The 25,217-nt window shown below is 39.9% G+C and overlaps 1 protein-coding gene across 9 annotated transcripts in view; it reads left to right on the forward strand.

Annotated features, from left to right (window-relative positions):
• The window catches only part of LOC119156593 (transmembrane 4 L6 family member 1-like), a 52,416-nt gene extending 35,158 nt beyond the window's left edge, over nt 1-17,258 (forward strand). For 2 of the 9 annotated variants that reach the window (XM_037406560.1, XM_037406565.1), the window contains 6 exons: nt 3,929-3,987; nt 5,765-5,836; nt 10,032-10,121; nt 10,211-10,359; nt 11,713-11,893; nt 17,054-17,258. In XM_037406560.1, the coding sequence (XP_037262457.1) occupies nt 3,929-3,987; nt 5,765-5,836; nt 10,032-10,121; nt 10,211-10,359; nt 11,713-11,893; nt 17,054-17,161 (659 nt within the window). In that variant the 3' untranslated portion in view covers nt 17,162-17,258. The other 7 variants (XM_037406564.1, XR_005107223.1, XR_005107225.1 and 4 more) reach the window with 7 other exon arrangements.
• Nucleotides 17,259-25,217: the final 7,959 nt, after the last annotated feature.

Below are 25,217 nucleotides of genomic sequence, written 5' to 3' on the forward strand. Positions count from 1 at the left end.
TGCCAGCAGTTCTCACCATTTTCTATACGTAGCAGAGAAGGGGTGATGTAGTACTGTCGCACTTGCTGTTCTCAGGCCTGTTGGTAAAGGAGTATTTTGCTTGCTTAGCGCATAATCGGAAATAAAATAAACTTCTTGCTATGAGGTGGCATGGAAACATCCTTGTTATGATAGTCTTTTTGAATTTCTTGTGGATTAATCAGCGACCCACTTAGAAAGTCTGCATATGAAGAACTGTGTAATGGCTTTAAAACTATAGTGGTTCCACAGGACGCATCGTAATTTTCCTTCAGCGTTTTGTATGCCCCTGATTTGCACTCAGTTAGTAAGCCCTATGACTTCAACTTAGGGCAGAGTGTAATTGATCAAAATCTTGGAAGTTGATGGAGTATAACACAAAAATACCTCAAGGTGTTTTGCTTGACAGGCAGGTGCTATTGTTGACATGGCTGCAGTTTCCTCAAAGACAGTGCCTGCCTTTTTGGATGAAAGTGTTACTTGACGCAGCTCAGATACTAGGGAAGGACTGTGATTTTTTTTTTTTTTTTTTTTTTTTTGTCCTCAACTTTAGTGGAGACTTCCAGTATTTTTGTTTTGTTTCCCTTGTCTTTGTGCTTCTGGAGAGCTATAAGTGGGACTACTTGTCTGCTGTGTGAAGATCTGTAAAAGAAAAAATATGGTTTACTTCCTTTTTTAACTTAACATATAGTAGTAGTGCTCTTCCTGGAAGAGGTCTCGTTTGGAACTGGCTGATGAACCACATCTGGTGCTACTGAAGCCTTCAGGATTTGACTTAGTGGGTATGATGCCTTAGTTCAGTTCCTGTTATTTCAGAGTGCATTGTGCCTGACTCCTGTGCCACCAGTAGCTGTTACTGAGCATTGTCATCTTACACAGAAGGCAGATGGTGTCTGTAACTTGAAGATGGTATTTCATGAGCTGTTGTAGAAGACTTGAGAGCCAGAGGTCACTGGAGCTGGTGGCCCATGAGTTGGTGCAAGAGAGCCTGTGTGGTCATGGCCTGATTATCACTAGAGGGAGCTGGTGGAAGTCGTGGGGCTTTCTGTCTTCCAAGCACTTGCAGAAAGTCCTGTGGGCAGGATCTGACCACTAAGGAGATGGCTATGGAATGGATGTGTGTGTAATTCTGCGGCATTAACTTCCATGTTTAGGTGCACTGGTGGCATGAATACTTTTAGCTGTAATTATAGTTCAAAGGAATATAAAACTCCTAATTCATGAACTTAGGTCTTGCCCCACCCTCCAAACCAAGCTGCAGTTCATGAGAATGGCAACCACATACATGATTTAGAAGGACCTTGCAAAAGCAGCAGCCACAGCAAAGCATTGTATGTCATACACGCACCATCTGGCAGACAGGTATCTTGTATGTCTACACAGAATACGGTCTCAGTTGTATTGTTCCAGTGCGTTTCCTTAAAAAAAGGCTAACAATTAACTAGAACGTGATCAGTGTTAAATGATATTTTTCTCCTGCTTTTCTCTATTAAATGTTGCTCAGATTAAAAGGGATCTTCTGTAGTCTGATTTATTCTTTAACTGTAGTTTTTAATTTTTTTTTTTTTGTAATTAACATTCTGCTATTAAAAACATGTGCTACATTTATATAACATTTTTGAGGTCTTGATGTGCCTGGTGGAGGAACATGACCATGAAATAGTTGGCTATATGATTGACAGCCATGTTAAGGACCAAATGGTAGCAAAATTTCAGTGCACTGAGTGTATATTGTTAAATGAATTTCAGAGTTCCAATTTAAATGATGATAACAGACGTTGATGGAAGGGTGGGAGTGTGGTTTAGGAAATCGTCTTTCAAGACTTTCGTGGTCATGTCTGATTTTCTCTTCGGATTGTGATATATGTGAAACAGTTACTACTGATACTGAAAGATTTGCAAGCAAATACAGTGTGCTGCAATATCAGTCATGATGGCACGGAAGACACATTAATTTTAAACACTAAATTTCACATTTTACTGCTATGGAATCAATACATGGACTGTTCCTAGCCAAGCAGTAGTTGTGAGATCATTCAGCAAGAATGATTTTAAAAGTTTTTAACTGGCATGAACTTACTAATGGCTAATTCCAGAGACAAGACGGCATGAACAATGCATGAGGCATATGCTAGTGAAACAAAATGGGCAATGAAATTTGTTCCTTTCCTTTTCTTTCCTTTCCTTTTTCTTGACCCTACAGATCTAAAATATATATGGTATGATAGAGGTAAATTTTTTTTTCCCCCTCTAGATTAGAGGTAAGTAGAAAACTACTCACGGGATCACTATGAGAAACACAAAGAGGTATGATGGTTGGCTTTTGCTGCACAAGAGCCGAAGACATAACCATGATAATTTTTATTGCATGTTTTATTCTCTGAAGTGTCAGAATTAGATGTCTTCTACTGAATGTCTGTTTTATGCATATTGCTACAGGGGAGAGGAGCCACAAGAGTGGCATTTCAAGCCTCAAGACAGTCTGTTCATCATACAGTGCTACACAGAGATAGGTATGCTAAGCTAATCCTGATTCTCTGATTCATACAGCCATTACATATGCACAGTATAAAACAAGAGTATGCTTATAGTACAGTAATAGTAATACTTCATGCTTGTTTAACTTTTGCAAGGATGTCACGGTTTTGGAGTTAAACTAGAAATACAGAATGCAAAGCTGTGTGTAAATACTACAGTCCAAGGGAAACAAACTTTTGTTGGCCATTTTGCGTGACCCGGGTTTCACCCACAGGCTGTGGCAGGGGTAGAGGTAGAATTTGTTTGTCTTGTGTCCTACTTTTATTGTAATAACATTGTTGCAAGAAGTGATGAATGCAGCTACATCATGGTTTTTAGATGTCACCAGAAAACAGGTTTTTTTGAAGTGGTTAATCTGATTGTGGAATGATGTTACAGTAGCATTGCAAGTCTAGGGTCAGTAATAGTTGTTCTAAGTTGGATTTATGGGTTCCCCTTTAAAGAGGGGAATTTCTACCTGCTTGTTTAGTGGTAGCTCTGCCCTGCTTGTAAGCTTTTGAATCTCCAAGCTGGTTGGTCAAGTGTCAAAACTACTTTTGTTGCATCATTGCTGACTCCTCCTTAGGTCAGCAATATTGCTAATACATTAAATCTGTATGTGTCAGTGTGTGTTGTTGCATTAAAGTGTGAGTGCTCAGTTCAAGCTGACTTCTGCTACAGTTCAGATCAGTCTTCTGTCTCAAAGTGATGGCAGAGATAGCAAGTGAGCATATGCATGTGTGCTATAGCTGGGTAAGGAGTGATTGCTTTTATGTTCAGTGATAGGTCTCATGGCAACAGGTGGTTGCTGCTTCTCAGAAGCAGTTCATTAGTTCATCCAAGGAACTGTCATATAATTAATAAAGGTCACCCAGAAACTTTCTTCTGGCAGTGGCCAGGAGACCATAGACTCCAAGGACTTCAAGGGAGCAGTTTCCTTTCTTGACTGTCCATGTGGGGTTTGCCGATTGATGCGCACTTGTGAGGTGGCGTGTCTGAGAACAATTATAGCTATGGCATAGTGTTTTTGTGGACAGTGGCTAGAAAACATGAGCAATGAATCATTTGGACATTGAGAAATGGATGGTCTCATGGATGGCTGTTTCTCCATTTGATTAAAGGGAAGTCCTAGGTGTTCCTGAGGTCACTGGGAGCTCTGTCTGGACAGCTGGCCAAGGGGCTTCCCTTAGTTTATATACCAGGTGACTGCATATTCATCATACATTCCCAGCAGCTGTCTGAGCTAGTGTTTGCCTCTGTGAGCAGTAACCTACTAGGCAGTAAGAGAAGAACAAATGAGGATATCTTATAAGGGAATATGAGTGTGAATTCATAACCTGTGTCAATACAAATATGCTGGGTTGTCCAGTCTTTTCTTGCTATTGTTTCCTAGGCTGTGTCTCACCAAAGATGTCATGCAGTTACCACACCCTGCTAGTGCTTCCACAAGAGGTACTCCCTCCCATTAACCTTTTTTCAATGGTAGATAGACCAGCAGTTTTGCAGGAAAAGTTACAGTGAGAAACTCCCTGGTAAAAGTTGTAGTGTAGGGTGTCCAAATGGCAATGATGTTATAGTAAAGCTCCCTCAATTCGCATCTGACCAGTTATAAAGTAAAAAATGTTTATTTGTTTCAAGGCCCTTTGTTATTTTTTCTTTAGAAAAAATAAGTCAGGGTAATTGGAAGACGTGTCATGTCTGTTTCAGCTGTGTCTCTTGATCACTGTTGTGTCTTTTAGCAAGCCATGTCTAGGGGTGGCTATAAGACAGCGTAAAGCAGTAGGACTGACAGTTTGGAGTATTACAAGAAACTATTGGGAAGAAGCACCTTATGTTTTTCAGTAGAGCAGCATCTTTCTTTCCATTTTTCTGGCATCTTTAAATCTTTAAATAAATATAATTGCTTCTATTTGCTCAGAAATCACTGATGGCAGAAATGTTTATTGCAGGTGTTTCATTATTTGGTTATAAGGCATGAGAAAGTCTTTAGTTGCTAAAATAGTTTGGGGAAAAAAGAAAAAAAAAAAAAGGCAACATTCAGTGGGAGGATTAGCAAGATTAACACTGGGGATTTGGGATAGCTGAGCTATAAAAATCTTATGTCCATGAAGGGAATAGCAGCCAGACTGCCCTGACCATGTGCCAGAGAGGTAAGGAAAAAGGGATTTGGTTTTGTATGGCAATTCTCTTTGCTGTTTCTTCTGTTGATCATGATGAATCACTTTGGGAATCCAGCTTAAGGCGGAGATGCTAGATGTGGTTGTAGTTGAAGTAATTTGCTTTTTTTAGGATAAATGTGATACTTCATGGTTTTCTTTTTCTTGATAGAATCCTGTGGTTTGGGAGGTTTAGGGTTTGGGTTTTTTCCACTCTCTGCAGGCATTTGTTAACTTCACAAATTGTGGTAACTTTGACAGTCTTTGATAAACTGCTCCTCTCTACAATAGATAAACTTAGGACTTGTCAAAAAATATAGTAAGGGTTTCCAATACACCACTGAGCCTGAGAAAGTAATTTCTGTTACTCATATCGTACTGGTTGAGGAGCAGGTACAGAAGGCTGGAGAATGCTCTGCTTTTCAGAGCTTGAATGTGGAGAGCTCTTCTACTGTTTATGAGATCACTCACTTTTTGGCATCAGGAAACACTAGTCCCTTTCTAATATCTTTATTTTGTGAAAGAAGCAGGCTTTTGTCCTTCTGCCACAATGGAAGAACCAAACCAACAGTGACTATTAAGGTAGGGTTTTTTTGTTTTATAGAGGGGCTGCTGGATCCTTGGACCACATGTGAAATTAGTCTTGGTATTAGATATCTCAGTAATTGGAGAAGGCATCTAATTTTAGCCACTTCTCTGGCATGTGTCCTGCCCCGTGTAAGCACTGTTCTGCTGACAAACTTTATTCTGCAGAACTGGTGATAAGGGGATACAAGCCAGTGCCAGTTGCAGTAATTGTTTATAAACCAGCCCCCTTCTGCCAGGAGAGGATATGGAAGTCTTTCACAATGGTTGTACCTGCGGGACCTTAGAGTCTGTGATCAAAATTGCTTCACTGCCCCTTTGATTGCCTTATCCTTCCTATACCACACTGCAGTAGGTGCTCCTCAGCCAGAGTTCAGGACTAGACCTACAGTCTAAAGTTAGGCTTTAGCCTAGAATTAGACTTTTTTTGTCTCTAATAACACTGGGTGATTGAGCGCGTTCTAATATCTATTCTTTTTCCGTGACAGGCATCAGAGCTACAGGAACAGTCCTGTGAGAGAGAAATAGTGGAGTTTCCCGTGGGTGATGGGAAAGCACCTGTGAGTGAGTAAGCAATTATCTTACAATTTTAAGTGCAAGCACTGTGGTTCTTGTATAAGAGACTCAAAACCTGATTCTGGTTTTGTTTACACTAGTGTAAACTCTGCCATTTCATGGTGCTGGAGCATGTCACAAGCTGCAGGTTGGGCCCTGCTGTTCCTTGGGTTGTTGAGAAGCTCATGTTTGGCTACTGCTCGTGTGTGGGTCAGCTTCATCATTTAAAACTCAACCTGCCCACAATGCATTCCAAAAATCCACTGCTGCTCACTTTGTCAAGCAGTAAAATGAAGATTTATGAAACAAACAGACACAAGAAGTAAATAAGATTTCTGTAACCTATATGATAACATAAAAGAATGGTCTGAACTACTATTGTATTGTTTGGGGGATGAGGCAGGGGGTTAATAGTAACTGTAGACTGCAATGCTTGTGTGATGCCCACATGTTTGATAATGCACAGAATTTATTTTAAATATAGGAAGTTCTTGATTATGTGAAATTTTTTTTCAGATCAAATGTTTAGAAAAAAAATTATTCAGGTTACAAATAGAACAGATTTTAAATCTGCTTCCCGTTGGTCATGTGTATGGTGTGGTGTTTTTCTTGGGGGAGTTGTTTGGTTTTTTTAGCATAAACACAATAAAGGGAGTCTTCAGCTGAGCAGCTGTCTCCCTTCTGCAGAGGAAACTTGCAGGATGATGATAATGCTTGTTTTAGTCATCAGAGGTGAAGTGCACAATAATGGCAAGTCTATGTTTCTACAATTGGAGGATATTTCTCATAATGAAGGAAGTCTCTAAGGTCAACAGCCACAATACCCTGAGAAGTTACATCACAAAACCACATTTGCACAAGACAGCTGTCTGCCCCGCACCCCCTTTTTCTGTGTGCTCTCTCTCTCTCTCTCTCTCAGCTTCAGTGTTGCTCACATCTCTTGCAAGAATACCATGGATTTGGTTTGGACTTCTGTTCACAGTGTTATTTAGCTGTTAAAAAAAATAATACAACACCCACACCCCTTCCAAAAAAAACCAAAAAAAACCCAAACAAAAACCACGACCCACACTGAATATTTCTCCCCCTAAATAACTGAAAAAGTCTCACTATAGTCTTCTTATGTCCTGTACATTCCCAAACTCAGTTTGTCTAGCTGCTGGTTTTTGCAATGAGAATTACATAGTGTGATGATAATGGCAGCAGCAGCAGCACCACCTCCCAGATCTAGTCTGGGCCTCTGCATTTCTTAGTTATCTTCTGTCATGTGATGGTAGTGGATATGGCAGCTTATGCCTCTGTGCTGTACTGTATGTATGTGAAGAAGAAAGCTTTTGGCTATTTCAGCAAAATTTGCATGAGGGAAAAGAGCAAAGGCTAGATCTTAATTTTTTGGGATCACTTTGTATCACCATTTACTATGAAAATTGATGTTACTGGTACATGTAACTCAGTTTGGAAACCCCTGATATAACACATTTCTCTTTGTTAGGGTTTTTTCTTTTTTTTGTGCTTCTATACATGAAATTTCAATACAAGGACTATTTTATAATCTTCCTTTTGAAGCAGGTTTTCTCACCAGTGTTTGCTTGGTTTAGCTTTACAAATGGCTGTTAATCTAAATTCAGCTTGCCTTGTAATGGTAAGAATAAGGACACGCCTTAGAAGGCTACCTGTCCGTTTTATTTGTTTTCCAGCCTCCTGATGAGGTTTTCTCTTATTCCGTCAGCAGGATAGAAAAGCAAGAGGTTGCTCTACATACTCCTCATTGCTGTAGACTTTATTCTATTTATACCCAAATCTCTGACTCAATACTGTTGAAGTCAGCTGAGTCTTTCCTTGGCTTCGGGTTGTTCTGAATCAGTCCATAAACCTAAAAGTCAAAGCTGCTTCTAACAAAGTAAGCAAACCCTTTTTCCTTTAGTTCCTAACAGAACTTGTGTTGTGGTTTAAGCCTGTTGTTCATGTCTAATCATGTTCACTGGTGATCATTCCAAGCACCATATATTAGAGTGAAATTACCCAGTATTCAGTATTTCCTTGATTGCATTTGGTTTGTCAACAATTATTGCATTTTAAAAGGGTGGTGTTTTTCTGCCATCCCTCACTCTGCAGCTGGGAATGGTAGTTATGAAGAGCTGTAAACGTCATCCAGGTCGCTAGGTAACCCTGAGTATTTAAGGAGGTGAGAATAAAGGCTGATCTTCTTTTAGGCGTGGACAGGTATGAGATAGGTTGGACTGGACTAGTTGAAGAAGGATTTGCAAAGCTGAGGACATGAGTTTTGTGAAGTGTGCTAGGTGTATTGGTTATAAGTTGCTCATCCTTGCATTGCTCAGCATTGTAGCCAACATCTTACTTTATTTTCCCAATGGCGAAACAAGATTTGCTTCAGAGCATCATCTCGGCAAATATGTGGAGTGCCTTCATGGCATTCTAGGTGGAGGCTTTTTGGTAAGTAATGAGCCAGTGGTTTTTTCAAGTTTATTTTGGAGCTACTTGGTATTACTGTTTCTTTACCAGTTACATTAATTTATTGATCAAATACCTCATCAACAGGTATGTCTGGAGTTGTATCAAAAGAAATTAAGTATATTACCCCATAGGTATTATTAGTTACTACTTGTTATCTTATCTGCAACATTATGTCACTGTAATGCTGAGAAAATCATAGGGTCTAGGTTGTGGAATCCAAATGCAAAACTGGAACCGAGCCTCTCAGTGGGTCATGGTTTGGATAAAGGGTTAAATCTTAATTTTTTTTGTTATATTATTGAACTATTCTCCTTTTAAATGTCCCTAGATAACTAGCATTTAGTTACAGATCATTAATTTCTGTTGTCTGAGATGTTGATGGTTATTTCTCTGCCTTAGCTCTTTATTCAGAGGAATTGAGTGGCAGTTATCAAAGCTTTGCATTTGAGTAACAGCAAAGCATGAAGAACTGAGTATGTTTATTATAGGACATTTTTAATCTGAAGATGCTGTTTTCTGCCTTTTCAGTTTTGTGGGCTACATTGTAGCATATTTAAGTTCCCTGACTCCAGGCTTCCTTTTTTCATTTGCTTTTAAAAGTTCTCTTAGGAATGTGCTACAGATCTCAAGGTGTCTACAAAGCACAAGCTGAAAAAGAGGGCCTTATCGTGCAGTCGATCTTGTGAGAGGCTGTGTTACAGCCCCGTTGGAACCTAGACTGGGATTTGCAAAGAACTGGCCTTTACACACAGAATAATACAAGTGAAATCAATGGAACTGCTCCTGGAACACACTTGTACAACTTCTTTCAGACCTGCAGCACTGGGGCTCAGCAATAGGTTTAAGTAAGGGCTGACAAGTATGTGACTGTTTAACTGGATAGTTTTTATGTTAGTGTCTTGTTAAATAAATCTGTGCAGTTTGCAGGTAATACTTTGCTCCTTCTTTATGGTTTTTCAAGGTACTCCTGGGTGTAGAGTCTGTAAGTGCACACTATTATTCAGTCCTGTTAGTGCTGGTGAGGAGGATGCTCTGTCTAATCAGCTCTGCTCCTTGATTTTATGCTAAAAGCTCTGGAGTATGGATGATTTATGTTTCTTACAGATAGCTTCTGCTTTATTACTTCGCATTTCTGTCACTGGAAACTGGTTGTGAAAACCTAGAGAAAGCTATATGTCTGTAATGAGATGTTTGCCTCAACTGGGCAAAATATTCCTAGGCTTTCTACTCTAGTCAGACTGATTTGTCACACAGACAGTGACGACTACTCTTCAGTAACTCACATGTTGGTAGTAGTTGGATTTTTTTTTTAACAAATAATTGTGAGAGGCTTATCTTGAAGTCCTCATTTGACAGGAAGTGAATGTATTTTTTTGCAAAGCTTGTATTTGCAGGATATAGCCTTTAATGTCAAACAAAAACTTTTAAAGTTGAAGTACTTTACAATGCAGCAATACCATGACCACGACAGGCTGTTCACACTCTTAAGTGCTGTGTATACACAGGGTGGAAACAGAAATATACCTTTCCTGGTATTGGTACTACTGATATTAACAGGAGATGCCCAGTGTGTTAAATAGGAGTAAAATTGAATAATCTATACAGACTGCCCCTCCCAACCCCTGCCAAGAAGCAATACAAATGAATGCAGTGGGAGGACTGTGTTTTATCTGCCCTGTCTGTTCTATTTTGTTGCACAATGTGGTTGATTTGCTCTGTACCTAGGTGCTCATTCCAGCTGCAGTATTCATTGGGCTTCACAATGACAACTGCTGTGGGTGCTTTGGCCATGAGGACTGTGGGAAAAGCTGTGTGGTGAGTGAGCCTTTATGCTCCAGTCCCAGATAATGCCAAAGACAAAGTGGTGGATGTGTTAAAAGTTCATGTCTATGTTTGGTGTGCAGATGCTCTCCTCAGTTTTGGCAGCCTTTGTTGGGATCCTTGGTTCTGGATACTGCATAATCATTTCAGCACTGGGATTGTCTCATGGACCATATTGTTTTACTCACCTAGAAAGAAACTGGATCTATCCTTTCACTGAGTCTTCTGGAGGGTAAGTTGTCTGTTCATGAGGATGTTATATCTTCCCCCATGTACACATGGGCATTATTGCAGTACCTTTCAGCAATATCCGGTAACCATATACCAAGATCCATTCATAAATGTATGCTTCTTGCTCACTAAGAAGTGAACAGATATCATCAATTACCCACACTGCTGTAGTTTAAAACCAAAGCAATATACCATCCTACAAAAAGGCATCTGACCATATATGTATGTACTGTTCATGTCCATGAACATCTATCTCTAACATAAAGTTTTAGGGCTTTGAGGGATTTACAAACTATGAATAGCAGTTGTTATGAATTTTTTCTTATCATTTGTGAGGTTTGCTTCTGAAGTTGCTTCGCCTCGGTGTAAACTGGCATAATACCTTCATTAATGACAATGGCATAGAAACTTTGTAAATGAAACTAGAAAAGGTTTATAAGAATCTTAGTACACCGCAGGGTGGAGAGGGTCAGAAGCACTTAATTATCCCTAATTAGGGTTCTCCGGGAAAACAAGCCTATGCAGCTGAGTTGTATGCTATTCGCCATTAATCCCCACAAATCCTGTAGGTTGGAAGAGGATTTGGTTTGCATCTTGACATCCTGACATGCTTTTACAGTATCTGTGTGGTTAGCAACCTTGGGGCTGTTTCTAGTAAGTTTGTGGCTGATGCCACCCTAGAAACAGTACTAAGAAGCCACATAAAGCTCCTTTGCAGCAGAGTTTAAATTTTACGTTTCAGTTGCATCTCTCCCAAGAGAGGGCATTCTTCCTCCCCTACCCCCCACAACTATGGCTGAATATAGAACTGAGTTAAGTCTTTGCTGAAGGCTCATCAGTGCTGATGTTCTGAAGACATGGGTGAGCAGTAACACCTGGAATACTGCAGTACCCGTCTGAATTTGCTGTTTGGCTCTTCCAGAGTGGGCATGAGCAGGCCCAAAGACAGCAGCAGCACAAGAGAGGAAGTGACACATTTGCTTCAGATCAGTAACTGCTGCTTTTAGAACAAAGGCCCAGTCCTGAAAAACTCTGTAGCTGTTTTGAGAAACAGCTTAACTCTTTCAGCTTTCTTGAGCATATGTCTTCCTTTAATCAGTAACAGAAGATTCTGCCTCTATAGCTTAGATTATTTTTTAAAAAAGAAATTAAGACTCAACAAAAATGTATGGTTATTATTTCAACATGTACTTAAACAGAGCAAACATTGCATGGAATAAACCATTGCATTTTCTGTTCCTACTTAGAGTGATTATCCTCGATGCAGTTACAAACTAGATGTAATTTGTTTCTGGTGTATGGTAAGCATCCTACTCTGTCACAATGTTAATATGCTTTTAATTGCTGTCTACAGGTACTTGTTTGAGTATAAGAAGTGGGCTGACTGTCTAGAACCTCAAAACATTGTGCAGTGGAACGTTACCCTCTTTTCCATCCTTCTTGTCTTGGGAGGAATAGAGTTCATTCTGTGCTTCATACAGATTATCAATGCCATTCTTGGAGGACTATGTGGGTTGTGCTGCAGTCATGAGGAGGTAAGCCATTAGTAATGGTAACAATGCTTCTCAGATGAACATGAAACACTATTGTTACTGATGCTGATGTGGACTCTTACTCAGCAGCTATTTTTTTAGGTGTTCTTAAGCAACAGTTCAGTGTAAAACTTTTTTTTTATTGCGCTGTTGTGTGTAGCATTTTCATGGAAGTATGTGACCACATGCTTTCAGCTGATTCCTCAGCTGTCACAGTGAAGTTAGTCTGTATAGGAGCTGGAAGGCTTTTTCCCCCTCCATGGCACATGTGGTCATGAACACTGTAAAGGTGATATAGCTGAAATACCAATCTCCTAGTGGTGGTCGTCTTTGCCATAGCCTAAAGCATTGTTGTGTGGTGCAGTTTTGTGCTTGTTGTGACTATATTGCTTTAGCTTTGTATTTTGCTTGCAGCAGCTGGTGGAGGATGTGCCATATGTAATGAAAACTGCAGCATCCTGGCCTTACTTAGTAGAAGTAAGATAGGAGAAGGAATTAAATTGAGCATAGCTAACAAAACCTGCAGACAGATCTGAAGGGTTTTTTGAAGGAAGGGGTTTTTTTTCAGTGAAGAAGTGGAATTTCCTCCAAATTTCTTTAGAAATTTGAGTTTGATTCAAAGAGTTTGAGCATGTTGTTAACATCAGTATCGTAGTAGTAGTGTTGGGATTGCAATGGTTTAAGATACAAACCAGATGTCATTTGTATCACACACACACACATTATGGCTAAGAATGTGTTTTACATTTTTAATTGCCATAGTTGAATGTTGGGGCTCTTTCAAAGCTATTACTGTCTTCTCATTCCTGTCTTCTATGCTGTAACTGCAGTATAAGAGAGCCATGCAGGTTAATTTTAGCTGTTATAGTTGGATCCAATATTAGTGTTCTTCCCCTTAATATGTGTTTCTTTTTGTTCCCCCTACAGACATACGTTTGCTAGAAACCTGGCAATTCATTGACATCGGTGCATGTGTGGTATATTGATTATTCTGTGGTTGGTTGGTTTCTGGTTGGTTTTCTATTATTATTCCATGCATACTAAAACGCACAGTTTGCTGTCAAACTGTGCTGTTGACATCAATTTAACTGACTTGGGGCCAGCCTTTGTCTCAGTCATACACAGGTTTTCTACTAACCTGCCTGTATCTAAAGGTAAAATGTATCCTGAATTTCTTTGGTTCATCTTAGTATAGGCAACTGCCTAAACACATCACTAAAGATGCTTTTTTTTTTTTTTTTTTTTAACTTTCTACTGACACAACACATTACAGCTCGGTATTTTATGCTGCTTTCCCTATGAAGCTGCACTTTCATTCTGATGTTGGAATGAGCACAAACCCATTCTAATCTGGCCCTGATATAAATGAATACTCTGCTACAGCAAAAACAAAGCAGCAGTAAAATGTGGATGATCAAGGGCAGATACATGTACTTCACCTTTTCAGGATTTTTCTGAGCCTCTCCTGTATTTCACAAATAAAGATTTGTATTAAAAATACCCAGCAGATGTCGGTGATTCCTTCCCTGCCTCGTTGAGACACTGCTTTCCTGGTTTTAAAGTAAAGGACAGTGGTCGCATGAGAACATGAATATAAAGGAGTCAGGTTATAACCTGCTTTTCCTCTCCAGCAGGCTCTGCCAAAGTGGGAACTGCTTCACTGTTTGGTTTAGATCATTTAGCTGAACCAGGCAATGGTGCATCAACAAGGGTATGATAGTTCAATGACAGCTTTGTAGATACAGATACAACTGTGTACATGGAGCCTTAGTTCTGGGTATGGGCTGGCAGTTCATTGCTGATGGCCATTCCAAGGACTGGAGGGGAGGTCGCACACAGTTGAGCCACAGCTCTGTGTCCCTTCTGCTACTCTCCCAAGGAGGGCTTACCTCCCCTGGCTGCTTAGAGTCTAGAGACAAAACAAAATGTGGGTCTGGGTCCTGTTTTTTACATTATTCAGCAACCCCCCAGGCACAGCAGTGTTTGGAAAATACAGTGCAGATTCAGGTCAGCACTGATAGATTATTCTGAAATACTTGACTTCACCAGTAAGCAGCCTGGAGGCAGCATTCTGAGATCCTGTGCAAGAACCTCTGAAGCGTAGTTTGTAGCATATTACAGTGAATGTTTTATCAGAAGGTAAGGTAAATCTGAATTATATGCTTCCAACAGCATTGCTGGCAAGGTCACTATGCTACTGGCAATGGCATTTTTTAAGTGAAAAACAAAATGTGACATGTCATTTATCTCAAAGAAATGAGGCGCATTACTGTTATTGCTCAGTTTTGGAATCTAGCAGTTAATGTCATCTTTGAAAATGAGCAAGTTAGTTTCTGCTTGTGGGAGAAAAAGAATTTCCCACAGGTGTCAGTGTGTACTTAGTACTCTTTGTAACTAGGAGGATGGTCTTTAAAGGTAGCCAGAAACTTGAGGCTATCCCCTCAGGCTGTCCTCGAAGCCAAGTACAAATACATATCTGAAAAAAAGAAATTAACTGTGAAAATGAAATGGCATGCGCACATCCACTGTAGCAAAAGAGCTCACAGATGGGAAGAGTTTGTGTTTAGAATCTCAGGATATCTGCTTCTTGCAATACCATGTATTCATACATAAATACATAGGAGTCGTTGAGAGCAGTCTTTAGTACTGTTTCTGCTTGCTTTGTTTATCCCTGTCATGCTGTGCTGTGGGAGGGAGGAGAATATGTGTGTATACAGACAGCAAATTCCTTGCAGCTGGTGTCTTTGTATGTGAAGAAACAATCCGCAAGTTTAAATTGTGTGGAGTGAGAGGCGGAAAAGAGGGTCTCAGTGGAATAAGGTGTAATTCCCACTCAACTTACAGAGTTTTTGCCTTTATGCTTGCATACTTATTACTTGTCTTTCTGGTACAAAATAACTAATTAAAGAACTGAAACAATTTTAGAAATTCTAATTGAAAGAATGATTAGGCTAGAGTTTAGAATTAAAACTTTAGCTCACATCTATGTAGCACTAATGCATAGCATTATTGCTCAGTGTTTATGTTGTCATTTTAAAAAGGCCAGTTCAATTCCTTTGTTGCCTGATGCATAAGACAATGTTTTGGCACTTTTATCAGTTACAGTGTGGAGAAGCGGTTCTTTTAGGTTATATTCATTTCAGTTAGCAGAGAAATCATTCATCCAGATTAAATGTGGCTTTTCGCTAATGGGCTCGGCATCAACTCGTGGATATTGACAGGAACAGGAAAGCACTTCTTGCAACACTTGGTGAGATATCTGAGAAACTGGTTTCCAGGTTTGCTTAATACTTAGGTTGCTTCCTGTTCTAGTATAGCATGCCAGCAAAAAAACCCACACATTGATTTGGTATTTGCAGGGCTCAGTTTAAATACAAAGTCATGATGCAGACTGCTATATTGCAAAATGCTGTTTCGGGTGTCATTTTCCAAGTGAGTTTCTCCTAATCGGAACAGATTACTGTGGGAAGTAGCAGCAAATTTTATGATAAACAAAGCTGCTTTCAATAGTAATTTTGGCCTTTGCTTTTAGGAGAAAAATATTTCAGCCTATTACGTGATCTCTGAGTTTTGGAATAAAAAAATCAATCCTAGGGATGTGATGTGCCTGCTTTTATTTCAGCTGTTTACTCTCATCTGTTAAGTGCAGTGTTGATGATATGAGTTCTGTCCATGTCTGTGAGCCTGCAAAGGGAAATTTGTCACTAATTTTGATGAGATGGAGGCCTGAAAAAAGTGTAGTGATTAGGGAGTAATACAGGTAATGCAGGAAGATTCTCAGAGTAAAGTCTGAGGACTTCAAAATGAAACCTCCTAGAATAAGAAGGGGAGAGGGAAAAGGGAGTGTCACAGCAGAGAATGGGTAGAAAAATGGTGTAATTGCATGAGTACCACCATGCCCATTTCCTTAGATGATCTCATTTGAAGCAATAGGAAGGAATTAGTTAGAACATGCAATGAAAAGAGGTTTTATGAGATCATGAGAGAAGCCTCATGTGTGCAGAGCCTAAAACAGCTCATGAGGAAACAGGAGGAAAATATGCCATAATGTCACTGCTTCTAAAATCAGCCTTCTTGCTTTTGATAGAGCCCTGATTTTTTGTTCTCTGACTATGACTTTCCTATAGAGTAAACCCTAAGCTTGTTCTGGAGCTACTTTTCTGATGGCTGACAAGGGGCATAAAAAGAAGGCTTGGGCTGTGCTGTGAGCATTCAAACTGCTCTGACTCTGGGTTACTAGCATGGATGTTTAGTTGCTTGGGGCTTAGGGAATGATGACACATGAAAATGGGGAAGCTGTCCGGCTTTGGCTTTGCACAGTGCAAAATGGCAGGCATTTCAAAAAACAGCCAGACCTTTTATCCTGCACAAGGAGTCACATGTACCTGGGTCAGATTGGTAGCTATGCATACTCAGCTGTAAGTACAGAATAGAACAACTGGAGAAACAGCAGGATTTAATTCGTAAACAGCTGAGCCACATAATGCTGTGGAAGAGCATAATTAAAGTGTTGATCATAAATGCCTGGCAGTTTCTAGCCAGTGTTATATGGGCTTCTGTTCTCTCTGCCAAGTGGCCAAGACTCAGCTTGGTGTTTTTGTGAGGCTGCCCCAAGTTAGCAGCAAGTGTTGGTTCACCCTTAGGGGGCTGTATCTGCCAAGCTCTGGCATTAATTCTTTGTAGTGTGAGGCAGTGCCCCTCTGTACAGAGACTGGATTTGTCATTTGGCAGCCCCGTTCCCCTTCTGAGGTAGAAAAGACTCTGAGTGGCAGTAAGGCTGAGCAACCTGCCTCATGTCACAGAATATCTGCATCATAATCCTTGTTCTCGGGAGGAGTGCATTTCTAAGCAGTCACTAGGAAATGAGATTTTTTTTTTTTTAAGTTCCTTCCTGAGTCTGACTAGTTTTAGGCATACTTCATTTGGAAGATCACAAAGGAGGATCTTACAGAAGGGGAACTGCCCCTCAAAGACATGTGCTTAGAAAGGACAATGAGTTTGGACAGCAATATTAACCTATTATTCTGCTAACTGTTAAGCACTTCTCTATCTCTGGAATCATACCCCATTTACCCAGTTCCTGTGAATATGAAGTGACTGAATCAAGCTGAGGAGGTCAAAACGCTTTTGATATTTAAAACCTTGTCATCTTTTTTTTTTTAGTTTAGAAGAGCAAAACGTCTGAAGTTCATGAGAGATGGCTTTAGAGACATGTGGAAGCTGTCTGAGTTGTCTGCTGATACCTCTTGCACTTTGGAGTATTGTTGTTAACATACTATTATACTTCCCTAATGGGAAAGCTTCACATGCTGCCAGTTACCAGCTTCCCAACTATGTGTGGTATTTTGAAGGGATCTGTTTCTCAGGTGTGATGGTAAGTGTGTGGATTATATGGATTTTTAATGAATTACATTCTATTGCAAATAATACTGGGTTACTGTGCAGCAATGTAATTGTGCTTTTAAAGAGAATATGGATTACTTTGCCAAAAAACACTGCAGGCAGAAAAATGCGGTCAAGCTGAAAGAAATGTGAATATACTGAATTACATGCTATGTATACTATTTTAATTTCATGTAAGTGATTTTGCAGGGTTGACTGTTTTTTTTCTGCTGGCTTTTTATTTATGTGTCATTTATGCTTGTTTTATGGAGGCAGGCGCTATGCTGATTTTATCCTCTATGGAAATTGAATTACAGCTCTTTTACCAAAACAAAACCAAACCTTGGTCTAGTGATGGATTTAGCAGTCCGGGGATAACAGTTGGACCTGATGATCTCAATGGTCTTTTCCAACTTAAATGATTCTATGATTCTAAAAAAGCTTCTTATGACTGTTGAGATGTTTTTAAGAGCTGTATACAGCCCAGTATTTAGAAGGCAGTTTGCTGTGCATCAAGTGACACTGTCACTGGGCTAAATACAGAAGATTGTCTCACTGTGATTGGCATGTTAGGATTTTCTCCATTACATTTGTAATATGTTCATCTGTAGTAATGAACTTAACACAGAGTTCCCCACAGCTCATACTATTCGCTATGTTCATAAAGGACTGTAGCCTCAGGGACAGAAGAGAGTCATGTAGTAAAAGTACATGCACGCAATCAGTACTTTAAAAGGTCTCATCTGCGTAAGTAAGGGGGGTTTATGAAGGTGCTGAAGTGGGAGAGTTACTAAAACATGAGACATTCTTTTCAAAAGTGTTTTTAGCCTTAGGATTATTACCAATTTATTAAAAACGTATATATTATTACCCTGTTACAAACAGGGCAGCAGCATGTGAGAGAATAGTGTTGTGACTCAGAAACATTCCTTTTTCGTGTTTCCCCTTTGAAACCAGTGCCTGTCTGAGTGGCACTTCGTGGTTCTGGTCATTTATTGAAATGATTCTAGTATCAGGTTTGCATAATCCAATAATCTAAGAAAAACAGTATGGATGCTTGACAGGGAAATTAAATGAATGTCATTAAATGAATGAATTTAATGAAAGGCTTGTAGGTACTGACTTTTTCTAGCTTAACTGTGTTAGTAAGGAAAGTGATATCCTGATATGTGTAGCTGTGTCAGCAAGAAGCGGTTGAACTAATGTGGTTGTATCAATCAAATATCCTTCCTTTCATTGTTACTGATTCTTTTACTTGTGAGCTTGATTTTTATTCTTTCAGCTTCACTGGTATAGCTTTGTTCATGCTAGTAACACTTTACTGTGGTAGGAGACATTGTACTCTTGTCTTTGAGGTATAAGAAACAAGCACAGTGACAGCCTAACAAAAATGGTCCAGTTCCATGGTGTGCCTTGAGAAATTGTGCTTTCCTACTGAGCAGCTTTAAAATCCCAGCAGAACATAACAGGTGCAGTCCCTGCCTTCCACAGGCAAAGGAGACTTTGGCTTAATATCTGCAGCCATTTCACTGACCTTATGGTGTCCCCTTATAGATCCTTCTACTGGCAGTAATTCTAATAACACTGGAGTGCAGCGTGTTCTATCGGTGCTGCCAGAGTGAGAGCTGTAACAAAACCTACAGGGTGAGTTTGTGTTTTATTTTTGTGTGCATCTCTAGCATTTGTTCTGAGTGCCTTCCTACTCCTGTGATTCTAGCACAGGGGTCCTCAAGCTACGGCCCGCGGGCTGGATACGGCCCCCCAAGGTCCTCAATCCAGCCCCTGGTATTTACAGACACCCCCCACCCCCCCCACCCGGGGTTGTGGGGGGAAACCAAGCAGGCGCAGATGACTGCCTGCCACTTCATCCACGCCGGCCCCCTGGTTAAAAAGTTTGAGGACCCCTATATCTAGCACATCCTTCTGCCCTCTCCTCTGCTGTTTCCGCTTCCTTTCACAGAGAAGGATTCTAAGTCAGGTTGAGAGGTCACAGAATTTATAGCTCCTTCCTTCTCATGCATAAACAGGATGAAAGAAAATTAAACAAACAACAGCACACCCACCCCGCCTCACCCCCCCAAAAAAATCCTTGTAAAATAGAATAAGAAGCTAGAAGGCCTGGGAGTTTCAATGAAGTGCCCCAACTACATAGTTTCATCCCCTTGCTTGTATTATTTGGAAGTTATTTTTTCCAGTAATGACTCAATGTACACTACTTGGGATGCAAACATGTTTAATGGGTGGTTTTGTTCCTCTAGCATTTTGGGAAACAATTTCGCAAAAATGCAAGTTTAAAGAAAAATAATCCCCAAACAGTATTTAACTGAGAATTATGAAACCGTCTTAAACTCTGTCTTAATCTTTATTTGCATGTGTGTGCTTACTATTCTTTACCTGGTATTTTTCTTTCTAAATTTTGAAGATTGGGACAATCAAATGTGAAATTCAACCCCAAGGAAGTAGCTAGGTAGGCTGAATGACTGTATTTGCTGTGAACAATGTCCCCACACAGTAATATTATTTTTCTCTCTTTACTTCAGAGTTTTATTTCAATTGTGCTAGCTCTTCTTGGAGTTGCTTTCTCTGGATACAGTTGCATCATTTTTACCTTGGGATTGATCCAAGGCCCCTTCTGCAATTCATCAGGTGGATGGGATTATATCTTCAAAGACACTGCTGGAGGGTAAGAAACATCAATGTGACTGTTCTGGAGGAAACTGTTCATTAAAACAACAGTCAGACAAATTCTCTCAGAGTTTTAACACAAAATGGCCCAGTCTTTTGAGCATCAGAATCCTCAAAGAAGGTATTTGCCTCCTTGTAAGGAAAGGCTAAGTGTAAGATTCTTTGTAATGATCAGACCTGGAGATCATCTAGCTAAGTATCCTTTTTCAAGTGGTGGTCACAGTCATGTGTAATAAAGAATATAAAATTAGAGTCAGTGTAGATGGATACTTTCTCAGAATATTCTCTAAAATTATTCAAGTTTTTTGTTCAAAGGTTATAGATGGCATTTTTATATTTAGTGATGCAGTAGGTTTCTTTTTAACTCCTGTAGATCAATGGAGTCTGTGGTTTGATACAGCTGCTCTGTCTCATAAAACACTTAAGTGAGCTAGACAAAGTGTTGTCCATGTCCCAGCCTCCTAGAGGCGTGAAAGATTTGATTCAGATCTGTAACCTGAGGCTGCTTTTGCAATATTTTATATTCTCCCTTTAAAAGACCAAAGTTTTGTAAGATTTTAATATTCCAAGGTGTATAATGCCAAGCTGTTCCAGCTGCATTTGAATGCACTGAGGATTAAATTTGTCAGAGGATTACAAAAAAGTTCCTTCAGCATCTAACAGTGTTCCTAAACTGTGGCCTTCTCCAACTTAAGTCAGCTTTACTTTAAAACACTGAAGTGCATCCTGCAATCTCTGCTGCGTATCACCAGTATTACCATCCCACTTGAAAATAAAAATGCGAGTTTTGAGTTCAGCGTAAAGGGCCAGATGCTGAACAATGCACTCCAGTTTTGGTTCAGAGCATTTCAGTTATGAATGTTGAAGGAAAAAAAGTGACTGACACTGAGTAAGTGAGTCTAACAAAGCTTCTTGCAATTGACTTCCAGGCTGTAGCATGTCTCGCAGTTAAAAGGGCACACATGAGCTGTGCACATCATGATCCTCAAGGATGCAAAGCATGGCTCTAGAATAACTGGAAATTGCACGTGGTAACTCTTAGCTCTGCCATTTAGGCTGTATGCACTGGTTAGAATGATGGTGTTGGGGTGTTCCTGCTCTCTGCAAGGTACTGATGTCAGCTGGACTTAACCTACAGCTGAAATTAAATCAATGAAAGGAAAATTCTTGTTTTAAACTTGTCTTCTGCCATTTAAAAAAATGGCAATGTCTTTCTAACACTTGGGTGTCTAACAGGGAAACTAATGAAGCAGATGTGTTTGAGAAAAGTAATTTTTGACTCAGCTGCGTTTGACAAGCCCATGCAGGATTTATGCTGGTATAAAGAAAGACTAGAGTCTGGCTTCTAAACTTGAAGCATATAAAACCCCATATGCTTTTTCTATATATTACAGGTAAAATAATGTGTATTTTATTTTATTGTGCCCACTGCATTTAATTTACTTCACATTGCTGTTTCTCTAATAGGTACCTCACAGATTACCCTGCTTGGTCTCGGTGCACTGAACCCGCTAACATAGTAGAGTGGAACATCATTTTACTCTCTATTCTGATAGCTCTTAGTGGACTCCAGCTGATCATCTGTTTCCTCAAAGTGGCTGCTGAGTTGAGACGGACACTCTGTGGAACATACTCTGTTTTTGTCCAGGTAACAAAATATCTGAGGTAATTTCTTCAGCATCTCCAAGTCAGTTTAGCTTCAGCAATTTCTCTCAGTTGAGGACCTACCCTTTTGGTTTATGCATTCTCTATGCTACTGCATTTTTATTATCAGAGGATATGTATCAATAATATTGTGTTTGATTCATCCACTAATTCCTTGTGGTACAGAGGTTGATGAGTGTTAACTCTGACCGTTAAGGTTAGGATTGAGAAGAAAAAAAAGTGTGGCTGAGAATTCAGCACCAGTGCTCGGTTCATTACTTCTATGTCAGCAGAGGCTTCTGTGCGCCTTTCTTCTAGCATTAAATTTAGTTATTCTTATCAGTGTGTGGGTTTTGCAGCAAACAGAAGAAGGTGTAAGAGGTAATAAGTAGCAGTCATGATCTAGGCATCAATTTTACTATGTTTTCAGTAGGTTACTGAAACAATAACTGAGAGAGCTCTGCTTTGGACAGAAGAATTAGTTGGAACCTGAGCTCAAGTGAATCATGCTGCTAACCTGCACACTGATGTGAAGTGGTGCCGTTTAGGATGGCATTCAGTTTCCCCAGCTTTGGAGTTAGGGTGAAATTAGACACGCTTACCCCTCCCTGTCCATCTGCACTGGAATCGAGGAGCCCTCAGGGGTTTTATGTAGCCAACGATTTCAGTGACAGCAGATTCGAGAAAGACTCTAATTAGGAAAAGCAGCAACCCCCAAAAGCGTGTGTGCACAGGTATATATGTACATCTGTGTACACACACATGCATGGTGGGGAATGTTGGGAGGGCAGAGCAGGTAAGATGGCAGTGCCTCTGCAGCACTAAGTCTCCAGACCAGTGCTGGTCAGTCAGGGTAGGGGAACTGCAGGTGCCCGCAGAGGGCCTTGGGCAAGCAGGCAAGGAAGCATTTCTTGGAGGAATTTACTGTAAAAGCAACCTACAATAAGGTCAAGGCCTGAGGCAGTTTCTCTCAAAAACCATTTTGCCTGCCAGTGAAAGAGCCTTATCCAGCTGGGACCCAGCCCAGCTTTCAGTGAAGCCAAAAGCAGTACTGCCAGCTTGTCCCGGGGCGCAGAGCAGGGTTACCTCTGGAGCTCTGAGGGGGTGTCAGGTTTAGATTGGATGTAGATGTTGAACAATTTCCATATTAAATTCAGTTGGAAGAAAGAGGGCAATTACTTCCTTCCTCTTTTATTTGCAGCCTGGGATTCTCTGAAAACGGCAAGGAAATCTTCACTGCTTTTCCCCCACCCCCCAGAAGAAGAGAGAAATGGCTTCTCCAGTGTTTACAGTGGTAGATTTGCATGCTGCAAAGACAAATGAAACCCTTGTCTTAAATCTTTTTCTCTCAAGCCTCTCTATTTTGGATGAAGTTTTTTGAACTCTTTGACATCTACATTTTTCTAGTTGTTCTCTAACCTGTCTGGTTGTCCTTGGCCATGACTTCATTTTTTTACCCTCCAGCTTGTTCTGACAATAGGAAGGTTTGAATAAAGTGAAACTGCTTTTATATTGAAATCACCTTTTTTTGAATAAACTGCTATAGAACTGCTTTTACGGTCACCTCTCTTTGTTTAGAACATAGGAATGTTTGTTGTTCTGAAAGGGCCTGATTAAAAGCCCAGTATGTCAGGAGAGTTTGTTCCCTTGAGAATCAGTGCACTGGATGAAGCCATGATTTCTAAATGAATAAACGTTAGTTACAGACAGACCATGATAGTCACAGAGGGTGGCAGCCTATTCTGCTCGTTGGATCCTGGAAGTTCTTAACTGCACAAAGCAATTACTGGAAAAAAGCCATCCTGCAGTAAGGCTTTTAGAAAGGCATCTGGGCCTGATTGAAAGATTAAATAGACAGCTCTGAAGTCAGCCATGCTAATTAGTGCACATTAATAGCTGCACTGGCTTTCTTTTTATGTTATACTCATAGGTAAACTTTTTGTTGTTGTTGTTGCCGAAGTATTAAGTGATTTGAGAGAATATAGGACGGAACCTTGTGAGCAGCCAGTGCTAGCCTGTTATACTCTTCTAAATACCCTGGCCTTGCTGCAATGGAAAGCTAACATTCTTGACAATAATAATGAGAAGAAAAAGAATAATCTGTTTTAAATTAGCAGTCTTTTTAATTTCTAAAACAATTATTTTTTCATTCCCAGTGGAAATTCAGGGATCCACAGTAAAGTGGGCGTATGGCTCGTTTGCAGCTGTATGGGCAACATTTGGCTGTATTCAGCACTCTGGTTTTGAGAGAATGAACACCCAGAGAAAAGCAAATTATGTACTTCAGACTGGCAGTAATGCACATAACCCTGTTACATCAGAACCATTAGGATTCAGCTATATCAACATTTAACATTAGACACTGTTAGAAATGCAAATCATACAATAAGTGGCAGCTGTGGGTAAGATATTTAGAAACAATAGAGTATATCATTCATTAAATTCTGTTTCAAGACAACACTGAGATTTTACGTTGATACTCCTTTATCAGATTGTTTTGAAAAGCTGATTTCTTCTTGTAGGATTTGAACAATCTATCTGAAATTTTAATTGCTTGGTTCCTATTAAGTTACAAGAAGTAACAAAGAAATTAATGATGTTTAAGAATGGGGCTAGTCTTTTGGGAAGCAGTTCAAGGTGGCATGGATGTTCAGAGATGCATGATAAAAAGGCATGATTATAAAATGGAGACACTGGCAACTGTGCATTTGTTCTTCCTTAGGCTTAAATATACATCATGTTGTGTATCTACTTAAATGATAATCCGGCATCCTTACAGATTTGTGGGTATTGTTTGCAGACAGGAGAAGAAAGGAAACTTTAAAACTGACCCATACTCCTACCAGACATCTTGGGGAAACTTGCTGATTTCATTCCTGCAAACCATGGAGCTGATGATTTTGAAAATGTTAGAAGTGTTTGAAAAAAGGTTTTGGTTATTTGGAGGGAAAATGGTATGTGTGGGGTAGACATTCAAAGCAGGAAAACCCCTAGAACTGCTAAATATTCCTGAAGTGAATGGCTGCCATTTCACTGACAAAAGCAAACGGAGTATTCTATGTAGACTGCAGCTCAGCCATGGGGAAAATACAGGCTTATCTTTAGGCAAACACAGCCTATTGAGATAGATTTGGCTATGCTGGATGAGAGCAATGAAATACCTTAAAGTTACACCTGGAAACTCTTAACCCTTTATCTTGCTCCTCTATGTGTCCTTTCCAATTTTCAGTAACTTCTGATTGTGGAAAGTCTTTGAGCTTGGTAGACAGGAGGCACAAAATATTATCTCGTTTGACAGCTTTTTCCGTAGTAGTATTAGTGACTGTAACTAACCACTGGCAAGAATTGGCCAACCTTAATTCATCATGGGTTGATTTGGGGTTTTTTTATGATTGTGTCTTGTGAATTTACATTTCTCCCCTACCACAGGCTTGTATCTCCTATTTTAGTGTCTTAAATCAAAGAAAGAGATGCGTAATTCCCTTCTTGTTGGCCATACTAACTCTGCAATCCTCTTTATCCATAATCCAGATATTGGCACCTCTGTTGGCATAGCCAGAATCAACTGTGTCTTGACATCTCAGCTTTTAAATGGGAAGTTTATTAATTTTAATAT

The sequence above is a fragment of the Falco rusticolus genome, chromosome 13 (assembly GCF_015220075.1).
Source record: "Falco rusticolus isolate bFalRus1 chromosome 13, bFalRus1.pri, whole genome shotgun sequence".
Taxonomy (NCBI): Eukaryota; Metazoa; Chordata; class Aves; order Falconiformes; family Falconidae; genus Falco; species Falco rusticolus.